This window comes from Salvelinus alpinus, chromosome 25 (genome assembly GCF_045679555.1).
Source record: "Salvelinus alpinus chromosome 25, SLU_Salpinus.1, whole genome shotgun sequence".
NCBI lineage: Eukaryota > Metazoa > Chordata > Actinopteri > Salmoniformes > Salmonidae > Salvelinus > Salvelinus alpinus.
The window spans coordinates 47,110,514-47,127,730 of record NC_092110.1 but is presented as its reverse complement, the minus strand read 5'-3'; the positions used below and the strand labels follow the sequence as shown (position 1 = coordinate 47,127,730).

Genomic DNA, 17,217 nt, shown 5'->3' with positions numbered 1-17,217 from the left:
TGGTTAGAGCGTTGGGCCGGTAAGAGCGTGGTTAGAGCGTTGGGCCGGTAAGAGCGTGGTTAGAGCGTTGGGCCGGTAAGAGCGTGGTTAGATCGTTGGGCCGGTAAGAGCGTGGTTAGAGCGTTGGGCCGGTAAGAGCGTGGTTAGAGCGTTGGGCCGGTAAGAGCGTGGTTAGAGCGTTGGGCCGGTAAGAGCGTGGTTAGAGCGTTGGGCCGGTAAGAGCGTGGTTAGAGCGTTGGGCCGGTAAGAGCGTGGTTAGAGCGTTGGGCCGCTAAGAGCGTGGTTAGAGCGTTGGGCCGGTAAGAGCGTGGTTAGAGCGTTGGGCCGGTAAGAGCGTGGTTAGAGCGTTGGGCCGGTAAGAGCGTGGTTAGAGCGTTGGGCCGGTAAGAGCGTGGTTAGAGCGTTGGGCCGGTAAGAGCGTGGTTAGAGCGTTGGGCCGGTAAGAGCGTGGTTAGAGCGTTGGGCCGGTAACAGAAAGGTTAGAGCGTTGGGCCGGTAACAGAAAGGTTAGAGCGTTGGGCCGGTAAGAGCGTGGTTAGAGCGTTGGGCCGGTAAGAGCGTGGTTAGAGCGTTGGGCCGGTAAGAGCGTGGTTAGAGCGTTGGGCCGGTAAGAGCGTGGTTAGAGCGTTGGGCCGGTAAGAGCGTGGTTAGAGCGTTGGGCCGGTAAGAGCGTGGTTAGAGCGTTGGGCCGGTAAGAGCGTGGTTAGATGGTTGGGCCGGTAAGAGCGTGGTTAGAGCGTTGGGCCGGTAACGGAAAGGTTGCTGGATCGAATCCCCGAGCTGCCAAGGTAGACAAATCTGTCGTTCTGCCCCACTGTTCCCCGGTAGGCCGTCATTGTAAATAAGAACACTGGTTAAATAAAATTAAAATTAAAATTAAAGTCTGTGTTTTGAGTAGGCTTTCCCCTTGCGTTTAAATCCCTCTCGGACAAGGTGATTTTTATCAATATATTTGACTTGAAAATACTAATTAGCATCAAAGTAGACATCATGCAAGACTACAAATCCCAGCATGCTCCTGCATGTCATCTCTAGCTAACACCTTTGCTGTCAGCTAACTAGCTACTAGCTACCTTCATCCAAAACAAAAGATACATTGAACATTTTAATTTACTGTTCCATATTTTATTTAACTAATTATTGGCTTATTTATTCATTTGGTCTCGTGTTTTGTACATAATACTGTCCTAGTACCAGTCTGATATTTACAAAGTGACATGAATGGGCTCGTTTTTTGCGAAAAAGCTAGCTAGCTAGCTACCTAGATGATATTAGCAACAGACCCTTATTTTCGGTTGTGTCTAGATGGTATACAGCTACGGACGGGAGTGACACATACATTGTCATTTTGGAGTCGTTTTGGGGAGCATTTGAATTTACCCTTAACCTAACCAGTGTCTTAACCTTAACATAATAATCCTAACCTGCTGCGTGAGTTCTCCTAACCTGTGAAAAGTCGATTCTGTTCGTAGTTGTATACAATCTAGTCTTCACCCTTATTTTACCAGATCTTCTCCTTCAGCTGGTGGAGTTCTGATCCCTTACAATTTCTGCCAACTATATATATATATATATATACCAGGTGATACCTATTTAAATTCATGGTGTCAGAATGCACTGCTGTATTAATTCAGAAGTATCTTGACATGTTCTGTGGTAGATTCAAAGCCAGATTAAGTCTTTGCATAATGTACCCATAATCATGACTAAGCACAATTATTTATATATATTTATTATAAGCACATTTATTTGACAAGAATGCACCTCGTCACCCATCAATCACGTCAAACACATGAACACATGAACACATAAATAACTCCAACCGTGACATTGTTTTAAAGAAATCAGAATAGTAAACAATGCATACATACAGTGCCTCAGAAAGTATTCATGCCCCTTGACTTATTCCACATTTTTTTGTTACAGCCTGAATTCAAAATGGATTAAATATTTTCTTCTCACACACCTACACACAATACCCCATAATGACATCACAATACCCCATAATGACATCACAATACCCCATAAGGACATCACAATACCCCATAATGACATCACAATACCCCATAATGACATCACAATACCCCATAAGGACATCACAATACCCCATAATGACATCACAATACCCCATAATGACATCACAATACCCCATAAGGACATCACAATACCCCATAAGGACATCACAATACCCCATAATGACATCACAATACCCCATAAGGACATCACAATACCCCATAAGGACATCACAATACCCCATAAGGACATCACAATACCCCATAAGGACATCACAATACCCCATAAGGACATCACAATACCCCATAATATATATGATAGATGATAGAAATTCCTCTGACGTTCTTTGGTGAATCCAAATAGTTTAGTTGTTATTTTTTTGTTTGTTGTTTGTTTGTTTTTTACCCCCTTTTTCTCCCCAATTTCGTGGTATCCAATTGTTAGTAGTTACTATCTTGTCTCATCGCTACAACTCCCGTACGGGCTCGGGAGAGACGAAGGTCGAAAGCCGTGCGTCCTCCGAAACACAACCCAACCAAGCCGCACTGCTTCTTAACACAGCGCGCCTCCAACCCGGGAAGCCAGCCGCACCAATGTGTCGGAGGAAACACCGTGCACCTGGCGACCGTGCACTGCGCGGCCCGCCACTGGAGTCGCTGGTGCGCGATGAGACAAGGATATACCTACCGGCCTAACCCGGACGACGCTAGGCCAATTGTGCGTCGCCCCATGGACCTCCCGGTCGCGGCCAGCTGCGACAGAGCCTGGGCGCGAACCCAGAGTCTCTGGTGGCACAGCTAGCGCTGCGATGCAGTGCCCTAGACCACTGCGCCACCTGGGAGGCCTGTTTCACAGTGCCATCCGTTTTGTCACCAAAGCCCCATATACTAACCACCACTACGACCTGTACGCTCTCGTTGGTTGGCCCTCGCTTCATACTCGTCACCAAACCCACTGGCTACAGGTTATCTACAAGACCCTGCTAGGTAAAGCCTGCCTTATCTCAGCTCACTGGTCACCACAGCAGCACCCACCTGTAGCATGCGCTCCAGCAGGTATATCTCTCTGGTCACCCCCAAAGCCAATTCCTACTTTGGTCGCCTTTCCTTCCAGTTCTCTGCTGCCAATGACTGGAACGAACTGCAAAAATCACTGAAGCTGGAGACTCATATCTCCCTCACTAGCTTTAAGCGCCAGCTGTCAGAGAAGCTCACAGATCACTGCACCTGTACACAGCCCATCTGTAAACAGCCCATCCAACTACCTCATCCCCATACTGTATTTATTTATTTATCTTGCTCCTTTGCACCCCAGTATCTCTACTTGCACATTCATCTTCTGCACATCTACCATTCCAGTGTTTAATTGCTATATTGTAATTACTTCGCCACCATGGCCTATTTATTGCCTTACCTCCCTTATCTTACCTCATTTGCACTCAGTGTATATAGACTTTTTTGTTTTCTTTTGTTCTACTGTAGTATTGACTGTATGTTTGTTTTACTCCATGTGTAACTCTGTGTTGTTGTTTGTGTCTCACTGCTTTGCTTTATCTTGGCCAGGTCGCAGTTGCAAATGAGAACTTGTTCTCAACTAGCCTACCTGGTTAAATAAAGGCGAAATAAAATTAAAATAAATTAAACATGTCCACTGGTTTCTAGTGATGTTGCTTCCGGCTCCATTTATCATGACGGACACAGCTGATCAATGACATTTGGGAGGAGGCAAAGGTCAGGTGGAACCATTCTAGCCAATCAGAGGGCAGACACGCCTGTGAATAACAGGCACAACTGTTTCCACTAGTTACCACAGCCACAAAGACGATGGTCTATATCGTAGAAATTCATGTGGTTTTCATTTAAGGTTAGGCATAAGTTTTAACACTGTGGTTAAGGTTTCAAATCACCATCCAACATACAGATGCTTATGACGTTGGAGTCATGTCCTAGAAAATAACAGTCAATTATATTTGTGATCACCATTCACCCTGTTGGATAACTCTCCTGTCTGCTGGTCTTTCACCTCACCAGGCTCAGAGTTCCTTCAGTTGGGACTGGGGACCGTCTTTCCCAACCCTGGGGCTGTGGAAAGGTGTTCGTCTGGAGGCCTTTGATGTGCTGCGCCTCATCCATCTCTCTACTGTACCAGTCTATAGTATGTCTCTGTCTCTCTACTGTACCAGTCTATAGTATGTCTGTCTCTCTACTGTACCAGTCTATAGTATGTCTCCATCTCTCTACTGTACCAGTCTATAGTATGTCTCTGTCTCTCTACTGTACCAGTCTATAGTATGTCTCCATCTCTCTACTGTACCAGTCTATAGTATGTCTCTGTCTCTCTACTGTACCAGTCTATAGTATGTCTCTACTGTACCAGTCTATAGTATGTCTCCATCTCTCTACTGTACCAGTCTATAGTATGTCTCCATCTCTCTACTGTACCAGTCTATAGTATGTCTCTGTCTCTCTACTGTACCAGTCTATAGTATGTCTCCATCTTTCTACTGTACCGAGTCTATAGTATGTCTCCATCTCTCTACTGTACCAGTCTATAGTATGTCTCCATCTCTCTACTGTACCAGTCTATAGTATGTCTCCATCTCTCTACTGTACCAGTCTATAGTATGTCTCTACTGTACCAGTCTATAGTATGTCTCTACTGTACCAGTCTATAGTATGTCTCTGTCTCTCTACTGTACCAGTCTATAGTATGTCTCCATCTCTCTACTGTACCAGTCTATAGTATGTATCCATCTCTCTACTGTACCAGTCTATAGTATGTCTCTACTGTACCAGTCTATAGTATGTCTCCATCTCTCTACTGTACCAGTCTATAGTATGTCTCCATCTCTCTACTGTACCAGTCTATAGTATGTCTGTCTCTCTACTGTACCAGTCTATAGTATGTCTCTGTCTCTCTACTGTACCAGTCTATAGTATGTCTCCATCTCTCTACTGTACCAGTCTATAGTATGTCTCTGTCTCTCTACTGTACCAGTCTATAGTATGTCTCCATCTCTCTACTGTACCAGTCTATAGTATGTCTGTCTCTCTACTGTACCTGTCTATAGTATGTATGTCTCTCTACTGTACCAGTCTATAGTATGTCTCTCTACTGTACCAATCTATAGTATGTCTCCATCTCTCTACTGTACCAGTCTATAGTATGTCTCTGTCTCTCTACTGTACCAGTCTATAGTATGTCTCCATCTCTCTACTGTACCAGTCTATAGTATGTCTCCATCTCTCTACTGTACCAGTCTATAGTATGTCTCCATCTCTCTACTGTACCAGTCTATAGTATGTCTCTGTCTCTCTACTGTACCAGTCTATAGTATGTCTCCATCTCTCTACTGTACCAGTCTATAGTATGTCTCTACTGTACCAGTCTATAGTATGTCTCACGTAGTCAGTGTCTCTACTGTACCAGTCTATAGTATGTCTCCATCTCTCTACTGTACCAGTCTATAGTATGTCTCCATCTCTCTACTGTACCAGTCTATAGTATGTCTCTGTCTCTCTACTGTACCAGTCTATAGTATGTATCTATCTCTCTACTGTACCAGTCTATAGTATGTCTCTGTCTCTCTACTGTACCAGTCTATAGTATGTCTCCATCTCTCTACTGTACCAATCTATAGTATGTCTCTACTGTACCAGTCTATAGTATGTCTCTGTCTCTCTACTGTACCAGTCTATAGTATGTCTATCTCTCTACTGTACCAGTCTATAGTATGTCTCTACTGTACCAGTCTATAGTATGTCTCCATCTCTCTACTGTACCAGTCTATAGTATGTCTCCATCTCTCTACTGTACCAGTCTATAGTATGTCTCCATCTCTCTACTGTACCAGTCTATAGTATGTCTCCGTCTCTCTACTGTACCAGTCTATAGTATGTCTCCATCTCTCTACTGTACCAGTCTATAGTATGTCTCCATCTCTCTACTGTACCAGTCTATAGTATGTCTCCATCTCTCTACTGTACCAGTCTATAGTATGTCTCTACTGTACCAGTCTATAGTATGTCTCTACTGTACCAGTCTATAGTATGTTTCTCTCTACTGTACCAGTCTATAGTATGTCTCTCTACTGTACCAGTCTATAGTATGTCTCCATCTCTCTACTGTACCAGTCTATAGTATGTCTCTACTGTACCAGTCTATAGTATGTCTCTACTGTACCAGTCTATAGTATGTCTCTGTCTCTCTACTGTACCAGTCTATAGTATGTCTCCATCTATGTCTCTACTGTACCAGTCTATAGTATGTCTCTGTCTCTCTACTGTACCAGTCTATAGTATGTCTCCATCTCTCTACTGTACCAGTCTATAGTATGTCTCCATCTCTCTACTGTACCAGTCTATAGTATGTCTCCATCTCTCTACTGTACCAGTCTATAGTATGTCTCTGTCTCTCTACTGTACCAGTCTATAGTATGTCTCTACTGTACCAGTCTATAGTATGTCTCCATCTCTCTACTGTACCAGTCTATAGTATGTCTCTACTGTACCAGTCTATAGTATGTCTCTACTGTACCAGTCTATAGTATGTCTCTGTCTCTCTACTGTACCAGTCTATAGTATGTATCCATCTCTCTACTGTACCAGTCTATAGTATGTCTCTGTCTCTCTACTGTACCAGTCTATAGTATGTCTCCATCTCTCTACTGTACCAATCTATAGTATGTCTCTACTGTACCAGTCTATAGTATGTCTCTGTCTCTCTACTGTACCAGTCTATAGTATGTCTCTACTGTACCAGTCTATAGTATGTCTCTACTGTACCAGTCTATAGTATGTCTCCATCTCTCTACTGTACCAGTCTATAGTATGTCTCCATCTCTCTACTGTACCAGTCTATAGTATGTCTCTGTCTCTCTACTGTACCAGTCTATAGTATGTCTCTACTGTACCAGTCTATAGTATGTCTCTGTCTCTCTACTGTACCAGTCTATAGTATGTCTCCATCTCTCTACTGTACCAGTCTATAGTATGTCTCCATCTCTCTACTGTACCAGTCTATAGTATGTCTCTGTCTCTCTACTGTACCAGTCTATAGTATGTCTCTACTGTACCAGTCTATAGTATGTCTCTACTGTACCAGTCTATAGTATGTCTCTACTGTACCAGTCTATAGTATGTCTCTACTGTACCAGTCTATAGTATGTCTCTACTGTACCAGTCTATAGTATGTCTCTACTGTACCAGTCTATAGTATGTCTCTGTCTCTCTACTGTACCAGTCTATAGTATGTCTCCATCTCTCTACTGTACCAGTCTATAGTATGTTTCTACTGTACCAGTCTATAGTATGTCTCTACTTCTCCAGTCTATAGTATGTCTCTGTCTCTCTACTGTACCAGTCTATAGTATGTCTCCATCTCTCTACTGTACCAGTCTATAGTATGTCTCTGTCTCTCTACTGTACCAGTCTATAGTATGTCTCCATCTCTCTACTATACCAGTCTATAGTATGTCTCTACTGTACCAGTCTATAGTATGTCTCCATCTCTCTACTGTACCAGTCTATAGTATGTCTCCATCTCTCTACTGTACCAGTCTATAGTATGTCTCCATCTCTCTACTGTACCAGTCTATAGTATGTCTCCATCTCTCTACTGTACCAGTCTATAGTATGTCTCCATCTCTCTACTGTACCAGTCTATAGTATGTCTCTGTCTCTCTACTGTACCAGTCTATAGTATGTCTCTGTCTCTCTACTGTACCAGTCTATAGTATGTCTCCATCTCTCTACTGTACCAGTCTATAGTATGTCTCTGTCTCTCTACTGTACCAGTCTATAGTATGTCTCTCTACTGTACCAATCTATAGTATGTCTCCATCTCTCTACTGTACCAGTCTATAGTATGTCTCCATCTCTCTACTGTACCAGTCTATAGTATGTCTCTCTACTGTACCAGTCTATAGTATGTCTCCATCTCTCTACTGTACCAGTCTATAGTATGTCTCCATCTCTCTACTGTACCAGTCTATAGTATGTCTCTGTCTCTCTACTGTACCAGTCTATAGTATGTCTCCATCTCTCTACTGTACCAGTCTATAGTATGTCTCCATCTCTCTACTGTACCAGTCTATAGTATGTCTCTACTGTACCAGTCTATAGTATCTCTCTACTGTACCAGTCTATAGTATCTCTCTACTGTACCAGTCTATAGTATGTCTCTACTGTACCAGTCTATAGTATGTCTCCATCTCTCTACTGTACCAGTCTATAGTATGTCTCTACTGTACCAGTCTATAGTATGTCTCTGTCTCTCTACTGTACCAGTCTATAGTATGTCTCCATCTCTCTACTGTACCAGTCTATAGTATGTCTCTGTCTCTCTACTGTACCAGTCTATAGTATGTCTCCATCTCTCTACTGTACCAGTCTATAGTATGTCTCTGTCTCTCTACTGTACCAGTCTATAGTATGTCTCCATCTCTCTACTGTACCAGTCTATAGTATGTCTCCATCTCTCTACTGTACCAGTCTATAGTATGTCTCCATCTCTCTACTGTACCAGTCTATAGTATGTCTCCATCTCTCTACTGTACCAGTCTATAGTATGTCTCTGTCTCTCTACTGTACCAGTCTATAGTATGTCTCCATCTCTCTACTGTACCAGTCTATAGTATGTCTCCATCTCTCTACTGTACCAGTCTATAGTATGTCTCCATCTCTCTACTGTACCAGTCTATAGTATGTCTCTACTGTACCAGTCTATAGTATCTCTCTACTGTACCAGTCTATAGTATCTCTCTACTGTACCAGTCTATAGTATGTCTCTACTGTACCAGTCTATAGTATGTCTCCATCTCTCTACTGTACCAGTCTATAGTATGTCTCTACTGTACCAGTCTATAGTATCTCTCTACTGTACCAGTCTATAGTATGTCTCTACTGTACCAGTCTATAGTATGTCTCCATCTCTCTACTGTACCAGTCTATAGTATGTCTCTACTGTACCAGTCTATAGTATGTCTCTACTGTACCAGTCTATAGTATCTCTCTACTGTACCAGTCTATAGTATGTCTCCATCTCTCTACTGTACCAGTCTATAGTATGTCTCCATCTCTCTACTGTACCAGTCTATAGTATGTCTCCATCTCTCTACTGTACCAGTCTATAGTATGTCTCCATCTCTCTACTGTACCAGTCTATAGTATGTCTCCATCTCTCTACTGTACCAGTCTATAGTATGTCTCCATCTCTCTACTGTACCAGTCTATAGTATGTCTCCATCTCTCTACTGTACCAGTCTATAGTATGTCTCCATCTCTCTACTGTACCAGTCTATAGTATGTCTCCATCTCTCTACTGTACCAGTCTATAGTATGTCTCCATCTCTCTACTGTACCAGTCTATAGTATGTCTCCATCTCTCTACTGTACCAGTCTATAGTATGTCTCCATCTCTCTACTGTACCAGTCTATAGTATGTCTCCATCTCTCTACTGTACCAGTCTATAGTATGTCTCCATCTCTCTACTGTACCAGTCTATAGTATGTCTCCATCTCTCTACTGTACCAGTCTATAGTATGTCTCTGTCTCTCTACTGTACCAGTCTATAGTATGTCTCCATCTCTCTACTGTACCAGTCTATAGTATGTCTCCATCTCTCTACTGTACCAGTCTATAGTATGTCTCCATCTCTCTATTGTACCAGTCTATAGTATGTCTCCATCTCTCTACTGTACCAGTCTATAGTATGTCTCCGTCTCTCTACTGTACCAGTCTATAGGATGTCTCCATCTCTCTACTGTACCAGTCTATAGTATGTCTCCATCTCTCTACTGTACCAGTCTATAGTATGTCTCCATCTCTCTACTGTACCAGTCTATAGTATGTCTCCATCTCTCTACTGTACCAGTCTATAGTATGTCTCTGTCTCTCTACAGTACCAGTCTATAGTATGTCTCCATCTCTCTACTGTACCAGTCTATAGTATGTCTCCATCTCTCTACTGTACCAGTCTATAGTATGTCTCCATCTCTCTACTGTACCAGTCTATAGTATGTCTCTCTACTCTACCAGTCTATAGTATGTCTCCGTCTCTCTACTGTACCAGTCTATAGTATGTCTCTACTGTACCAGTCTATAGTATGTCTCCATCTCTCTACTGTACCAGTCTATAGTATGTCTCCATCTCTCTACTGTACCAGTCTATAGTATGTCTCTGTCTCTCTACTGTACCAGTCTATAGTATGTCTCCATCTCTCTACTGTACCAGTCTATAGTATGTCTCTGTCTCTCTACTGTACCAGTCTATAGTATGTCTCTCTACTGTACCAGTCTATAGTATGTCTCTGTCTCTCTACTGTACCAGTCTATAGTATGTCTCCATCTCTCTACTGTACCAGTCTATAGTATGTCTCTGTCTCTCTACTGTACCAGTCTATAGTATGTCTCCATCTCTCTACTGTACCAGTCTATAGTATGTCTCCATCTCTCTACTGTACCAGTCTATAGTATGTCTTCATCTCTCTACTGTACCAGTCTATAGTATGTCTCCATCTCTCTACTGTACCAGTCTATAGTATGTCTCCATCTCTCTACTGTACCAGTCTATAGTATGTCTCTGTCTCTCTACTGTACCAGTCTATAGTATGTCTCCATCTCTCTACTGTACCAGTCTATAGTATGTCTCCGTCTCTCTACTGTACCAGTCTATAGTATGTCTCTGTCTCTCTACTGTACCAGTCTATAGTATGTCTCCATCTCTCTACTGTACCAGTCTATAGTATGTCTCTGTCTCTCTACTGTACCAGTCTATAGTATGTCTCCATCTCTCTACTGTACCAGTCTATAGTATGTCTCCATCTCTCTACTGTACCAGTCTATAGTATGTCTCCATCTCTCTACTGTACCAGTCTATAGTATGTCTTCATCTCTCTACTGTACCAGTCTATAGTATGTCTCCATCTCTCTACTGTACCAGTCTATAGTATGTCTCCATCTCTCTACTGTACCAGTCTATAGTATGTCTCTGTCTCTCTACTGTACCAGTCTATAGTATGTCTCCATCTCTCTACTGTACCAGTCTATAGTATGTCTCTACTGTACCAGTCTATAGTATGTCTCCATCTCTCTACTGTACCAGTCTATAGTATGTCTCCATCTCTCTACTGTACCAGTCTATAGTATGTCTCCATCTCTCTACTGTACCAGTCTATAGTATGTCTCTGTCTCTCTACTGTACCAGTCTATAGTATGTCTCTCTACTGTACCAGTCTATAGTATGTCTCCATCTCTCTACTGTACCAGTCTATAGTATGTCTCTGTCTCTCTACTGTACCAGTCTATAGTATGTCTCCATCTCTCTACTGTACCAGTCTATAGTATGTCTCCATCTCTCTACTGTACCAGTCTATAGTATGTCTCCATCTCTCTACAGTACCAGTCTATAGTATGTCTCCATCTCTCTACTGTACCAGTCTATATTATGTCTCTCTACTGTACCAGTCTATAGTATGTCTCCGTCTCTCTACTGTACCAGTCTATAGTATGTCTCTACTGTACCAGTCTATAGTATGTCTCCATCTCTCTACTGTACCAGTCTATAGTATGTCTCTGTCTCTCTACTGTACCAGTCTATAGTATGTCTCCATCTCTCTACTGTACCAGTCTATAGTATGTCTCCATCTCTCTACTGTACCAGTCTATAGTATGTCTCCATCTCTCTACTGTACCAGTCTATAGTATGTCTCCATCTCTCTACTGTACCAGTCTATAGTATGTCTCTGTCTCTCTACTGTACCAGTCTATAGTATGTCTCCATCTCTCTACTGTACCAGTCTATAGTATGTCTCCATCTCTCTACTGTACCAGTCTATAGTATGTCTCCGTCTCTCTACTGTACCAGTCTATAGTATGTCTCTACTGTACCAGTCTATAGTATGTCTCCATCTCTCTACTGTACCAGTCTATAGTATGTCTCCATCTCTCTACTGTACCAGTCTATAGTATGTCTCTACTGTACCAGTCTATAGTATGTCTCTCTACTGTACCAGTCTATAGTATGTCTCCATCTCTCTACTGTACCAGTCTATAGTATGTCTCCATCTCTCTACTGTACCAGTCTATAGTATGTCTCCATCTCTCTACTGTACCAGTCTATAGTATGTCTCCATCTCTCTACTGTACCAGTCTATAGTATGTCTCCATCTCTCTACTGTACCAGTCTATAGTATGTCTCCATCTCTCTACTGTACCAGTCTATAGTATGTCTCCATCTCTCTACTGTACCAGTCTATAGTATGTCTCTCTACTGTACCAGTCTATAGTATGTCTCTGTCTCTCTACTGTACCAGTCTATAGTATGTCTCTGTCTCTCTACTGTACCAGTCTATAGTATGTCTCCATCTCTCTACTGTACCAGTCTATAGTATGTATCTGTCTCTCTACTGTACCAGTCTATAGTATGTCTCTACTGTACCAGTCTATAGTATGTCTCCATCTCTCTACTGTACGAGTCTATAGTATGTCTCCATCTCTCTACTGTACCAGTCTATAGTATGTCTCTACTGTACCAGTCTATAGTATGTCTCCATCTCTCTACTGTACCAGTCTATAGTATGTCTCCATCTCTCTACTGTACCAGTCTATAGTATGTCTCCATCTCTCTACTGTACCAGTCTATAGTATGTCTCTACTGTACCAGTCTATAGTATGTCTCCATCTCTCTACTGTACCAGTCTATAGTATGTCTCCATCTCTCTACTGTACCAGTCTATAGTATGTCTCCATCTCTCTACTGTACCAGTCTATAGTATGTCTCCATCTCTCTACTGTACCAGTCTATAGTATGTCTCCATCTCTCTACTGTACCAGTCTATAGTATGTCTCTACTGTACCAGTCTATAGTATGTCTCTACTGTACCAGTCTATAGTATGTCTCTGTCTCTCTACTGTACCAGTCTATAGTATGTCTCCATCTCTCTCCGTGTCTCTCTGTCTCTGCATGTGCATCTAACTATTCTGACCTTGTTATCTATACAGCTACTCTGTGAACTCTCCTAGGCTGAATCCCAAATCATCCCCTCCTCTAGCCTCCATTTGTGCGTTCAGGCATGCCTCCGCCGTATGCACAAGTGTCCCAAAGCTGAGGGAGTTAAAATGATGGAGGGTGTATTAGACTCTTCGATAGCCACTTTGACCGAGTCTGCTTCGCTGCTGGCTTGAGAGTGAAGTAGTATCCCATAACGCACCGCGTGCCTAATTAGAGCCATGACATATGTAACATATTAAATACTTTCCTAATTAACTGTTTTTCTGTTACTGAGGTATATTTATTGTGAGACGACTGGGAGAATTTCATGCTGATTTTATTATATAAACGGTACATGAATCATTAAAGTCAGGAGGTGATTTATCCCCTCACCCCTCTGGAAGTCACCCTCTGAGTTTCATCAGCAACACGTGACAACAGAGGGCCCTCCGTGCGAGTTGGTAGGGGCAAGGGGATGGTTTGGGATGGTGGTCTGGGATTCACTGCTAGTCATGGAAAGCCCCTCTCCTCTTCCTGTCTCCCAGACTCCTCTCTGTCTCAGTGGGTGGTGAAGGTGGACGTGTTGGTTGTTGCCGTGGAGGAGACTAAAGTCCAGGTCAACCTCTCTCTGATGGAGCTGTCTTCAGAACAGACCTTCACAGTGGTGTTTCCATCTGGGAAGAGCAAGAACACCTTGATCCTCCATGTCAACACAGTTAGTATGGGCTGCTGGGTGGGAAGGTGTCTTATGGTTCTGGAACCCTATTCCGTGGATAGTGCCCTACTGTTAACCAGTCCTTTACAGTATAGTGCCCTACTGTTGACCAGTCCTTTACATTATAGTGCCCTACTGTTAACCAGAGTCCTATACAGTATAGTGCCCTACTGTCGACCAGAGTCCTATACAGTATAGTGCCCTACTGTTAACCAGAGTCCTTTACAGTATAGTGCCCTACTGTTAACCAGAGTCCTATACAGTATAGTGCCCTACTGTTAACCAGAGTCCTTTACAGTATAGTGTCCTACTGTTAACCAGAGTCCTTTACAGTATAGTGCCCTACTGTTGACCAGTCCTATACAGTATAGTACCCTACTGTTGACCAGTCCTTTACAGTATAGTGCCCTACTGTTGACCAGTCCTATACAGTATAGTACCCTACTGTTGACCAGTCCTATACAGTATAGTACCCTACTGTTGACCAGTCCTATACAGTATAGTGCCCTACTGTTGACCAGATTCCTTTACAGTATAGTGCCCTACTGTTGACCATAGTCCTTTACAGTATAGTGCCCTACTGTTGACCAGAGTCCTTTACAGTATAGTGCCCTACTGTTGACCAGAGTCCTTTACAGTATAGTGCCCTACTGTTGACCAGAGTCCTTTACAGTATAGTGCCCTACTGTTGACCAGAGTCCTTTACAGTATAGTGCCTTACTGTTGACCAGAGTCCTTTACAGTATAGTACCCTACTGTTGACCAGTCCTATACAGTATAGTGCCCTACTGTTGACCAGAGTCCTTTACAGTATAGTGCCCTACTGTTGACCAGAGTCCTTTACAGTATAGTGCCCTACTGTTGACCAGTCCTATACAGTATAGTGCCCTACTGTTGACCAGTCCTTTACAGTATAGTACCCTACTGTTGACCAGTCCTTTACAGTATAGTACCCTACTGTTGACCAGAGTCCTTTACAGTATAGTGCCCTACTGTTGACCAGAGTCCTTTACAGTATAGTGCCCTACTGTTGACCAGAGTCCTTTACAGTATAGTACCCTACTGTTGACCAGTCCTATACAGTATAGTGCCCTACTGTTGACCAGAGTCCTTTACAGTATAGTGCCCTACTGTTGACCAGAGTCCTTTACAGTATAGTGCCCTACTGTTGACCAGTCCTATACAGTATAGTGCCCTACTGTTGACCAGTCCTTTACAGTATAGTACCCTACTGTTGACCAGTCCTATACAGTATAGTACCCTACTGTTGACCAGAGTCCTTTACAGTATAGTACCCTACTGTTGACCAGAGTCCTATACAGTATAGTGCCCTACTGTTGACCAGAGTCCTTTACAGTATAGTGCCCTACTGTTGACCAGAGTCCTTTACAGTATAGTGCCCTACTGTTGACCAGTCCTATACAGTATAGTGCCCTACTGTTGACCAGTCCTTTACAGTATAGTACCCTACTGTTGACCAGAGTCCTTTACAGTATAGTGCCCTACTGTTGACCAGTCCTTTACAGTATAGTGCCCTACTGTTGACCAGAGTCCTTTACAGTATAGTGCCCTACTGTTGACCAGAGTCCTTTACAGTATAGTACCCTACTGTTGACCAGTCCTATACAGTATAGTGCCCTACTGTTGACCAGAGTCCTTTACAGTATAGTGCCCTACTGTTGACCAGAGTCCTTTACAGTATAGTGCCCTACTGTTGACCAGAGTCCTTTACAGTATAGTACCCTACTGTTGACCAGTCCTATACAGTATAGTGCCCTACTGTTGACCAGAGTCCTTTACAGTATAGTGCCCTACTGTTAACCAGAGTCCTTTACAGTATAGTGCCCTACTGTTGACTAGTCCTTTACAGTATAGTACCCTACTGTTAACCAGAGTCCTTTACAGTATAGTGCCCTACTGTTGACCAGTCCTTTACAGTATAGTGCCCTACTGTTGACCAGAGTCCTTTACAGTATAGTACCCTACTGTTGACCAGAGTCCTTTACAGTATAGTACCCTACTGTTGACCAGAGTCCTTTACAGTATAGTACCCTACTGTTGACCAGAGTCCTTTACAGTATAGTGTCCTACTGTTAACCAGAGTCCTTTACAGTATAGTACCCTACTGTTGACCAGAGTCCTTTACAGTATAGTACCCTACTGTTGACCAGTCCTATACAGTATAGTACCCTACTGTTGACCAGTCCTATACAGTATAGTGCCCTACTGTTGACCAGTCCTATACAGTATAGTGCCCTACTGTTGACCAGTCCTATACAGTATAGTGCCCTACTGTTGACCAGAGTCCTTTACAGTATAGTGCCCTACTGTTGACCAGTCCTTTACAGTATAGTGCCCTACTGTTGACCAGAGTCCTTTACAGTATAGTGCCCTACTGTTGACCAGTCCTTTACAGTATAGTGCCCTACTGTTAACCAGAGTCCTATACAGTATAGTGCCCTACTGTTGACCAGAGTCCTTTACAGTATAGTACCCTACTGTTTACCAGAGTCCTTTACAGTGTAGTGTCCTACTGTTAACCAGAGTCCTTTACAGTATAGTGCCCTACTGTTGACCAGAGTCCTTTACAGTATAGTACCCTACTGTTGACCAGAGTCCTTTACAGTATAGTACCCTACTGTTGACCAGAGTCCTTTACAGTATAGTACCCTACTGTTGACCAGAGTCCTTTACAGTATAGTGCCCTACTGTTGACCAGTCCTATACAGTATAGTACCCTACTGTTGACCAGTCCTATACAGTATAGTACCCTACTGTTGACCAGTCCTATACAGTATAGTACCCTACTGTTGACCAGAGTCCTTTACAGTATAGTGCCCTACTGTTGACCAGTCCTATACAGTATAGTGCCCTACTGTTGACCAGTCCTATACAGTATAGTGCCCTACTGTTGACCAGTCCTATACAGTATAGTGCCCTACTGTTGACCAGTCCTATACAGTATAGTGCCCTACTGTTGACCAGTCCTTTACAGTATAGTACCCTACTGTTGACCAGTCCTTTACTGTATAGTACCCTACTGTTGACCAGAGTCCTTTACAGTATAGTGCCCTACTGTTGACCAGTCCTATACAGTATAGTGCCCTACTGTTGACCAGAGTCCTTTACAGTATAGTGCCCTACTGTTGACCAGAGTCCTTTACAGTATAGTGCCCTACTGTTGACCAGAGTCCTTTACAGTATAGTACCCTACTGTTGACCAGTCCTTTACAGTATAGTACCCTACTGTTGACCAGAGTCCTTTACAGTATAGTACCCTACTGTTGACCAGTCCTATACAGTATAGTACCCTACTGTTGACCAGAGTCCTTTACAGTATAGTGCCCTACTGTTGAGAAGGGCCCATAGGGTTATAAAGGGAAGAGGATGCCACATCTTATCTCTACTGGAAAGACCTCTGAATGTCCAGGTTTTAGCATGTCTCATCGTGCTGAGGTAAATGTTCTCTGTGTGTGTGTGTGTGTGTGTGTGTGTGTGT

The 17,217-nt window shown here is 43.0% G+C and overlaps 1 protein-coding gene across 2 annotated transcripts in view; it reads left to right on the top strand.

Annotated features, from left to right (window-relative positions):
• The window catches only part of manba (mannosidase, beta A, lysosomal), a 66,974-nt gene that overhangs the window by 14,317 nt on the left and 35,440 nt on the right, over positions 1-17,217 (top strand). For both annotated transcript variants that reach the window (XM_071366966.1, XM_071366967.1), the window contains exons 5-6: positions 4,044-4,167; positions 13,549-13,718. In XM_071366966.1, the coding sequence (XP_071223067.1) occupies positions 4,044-4,167; positions 13,549-13,718 (294 nt within the window). The remainder of the gene's footprint in view (positions 1-4,043; positions 4,168-13,548; positions 13,719-17,217) is intronic.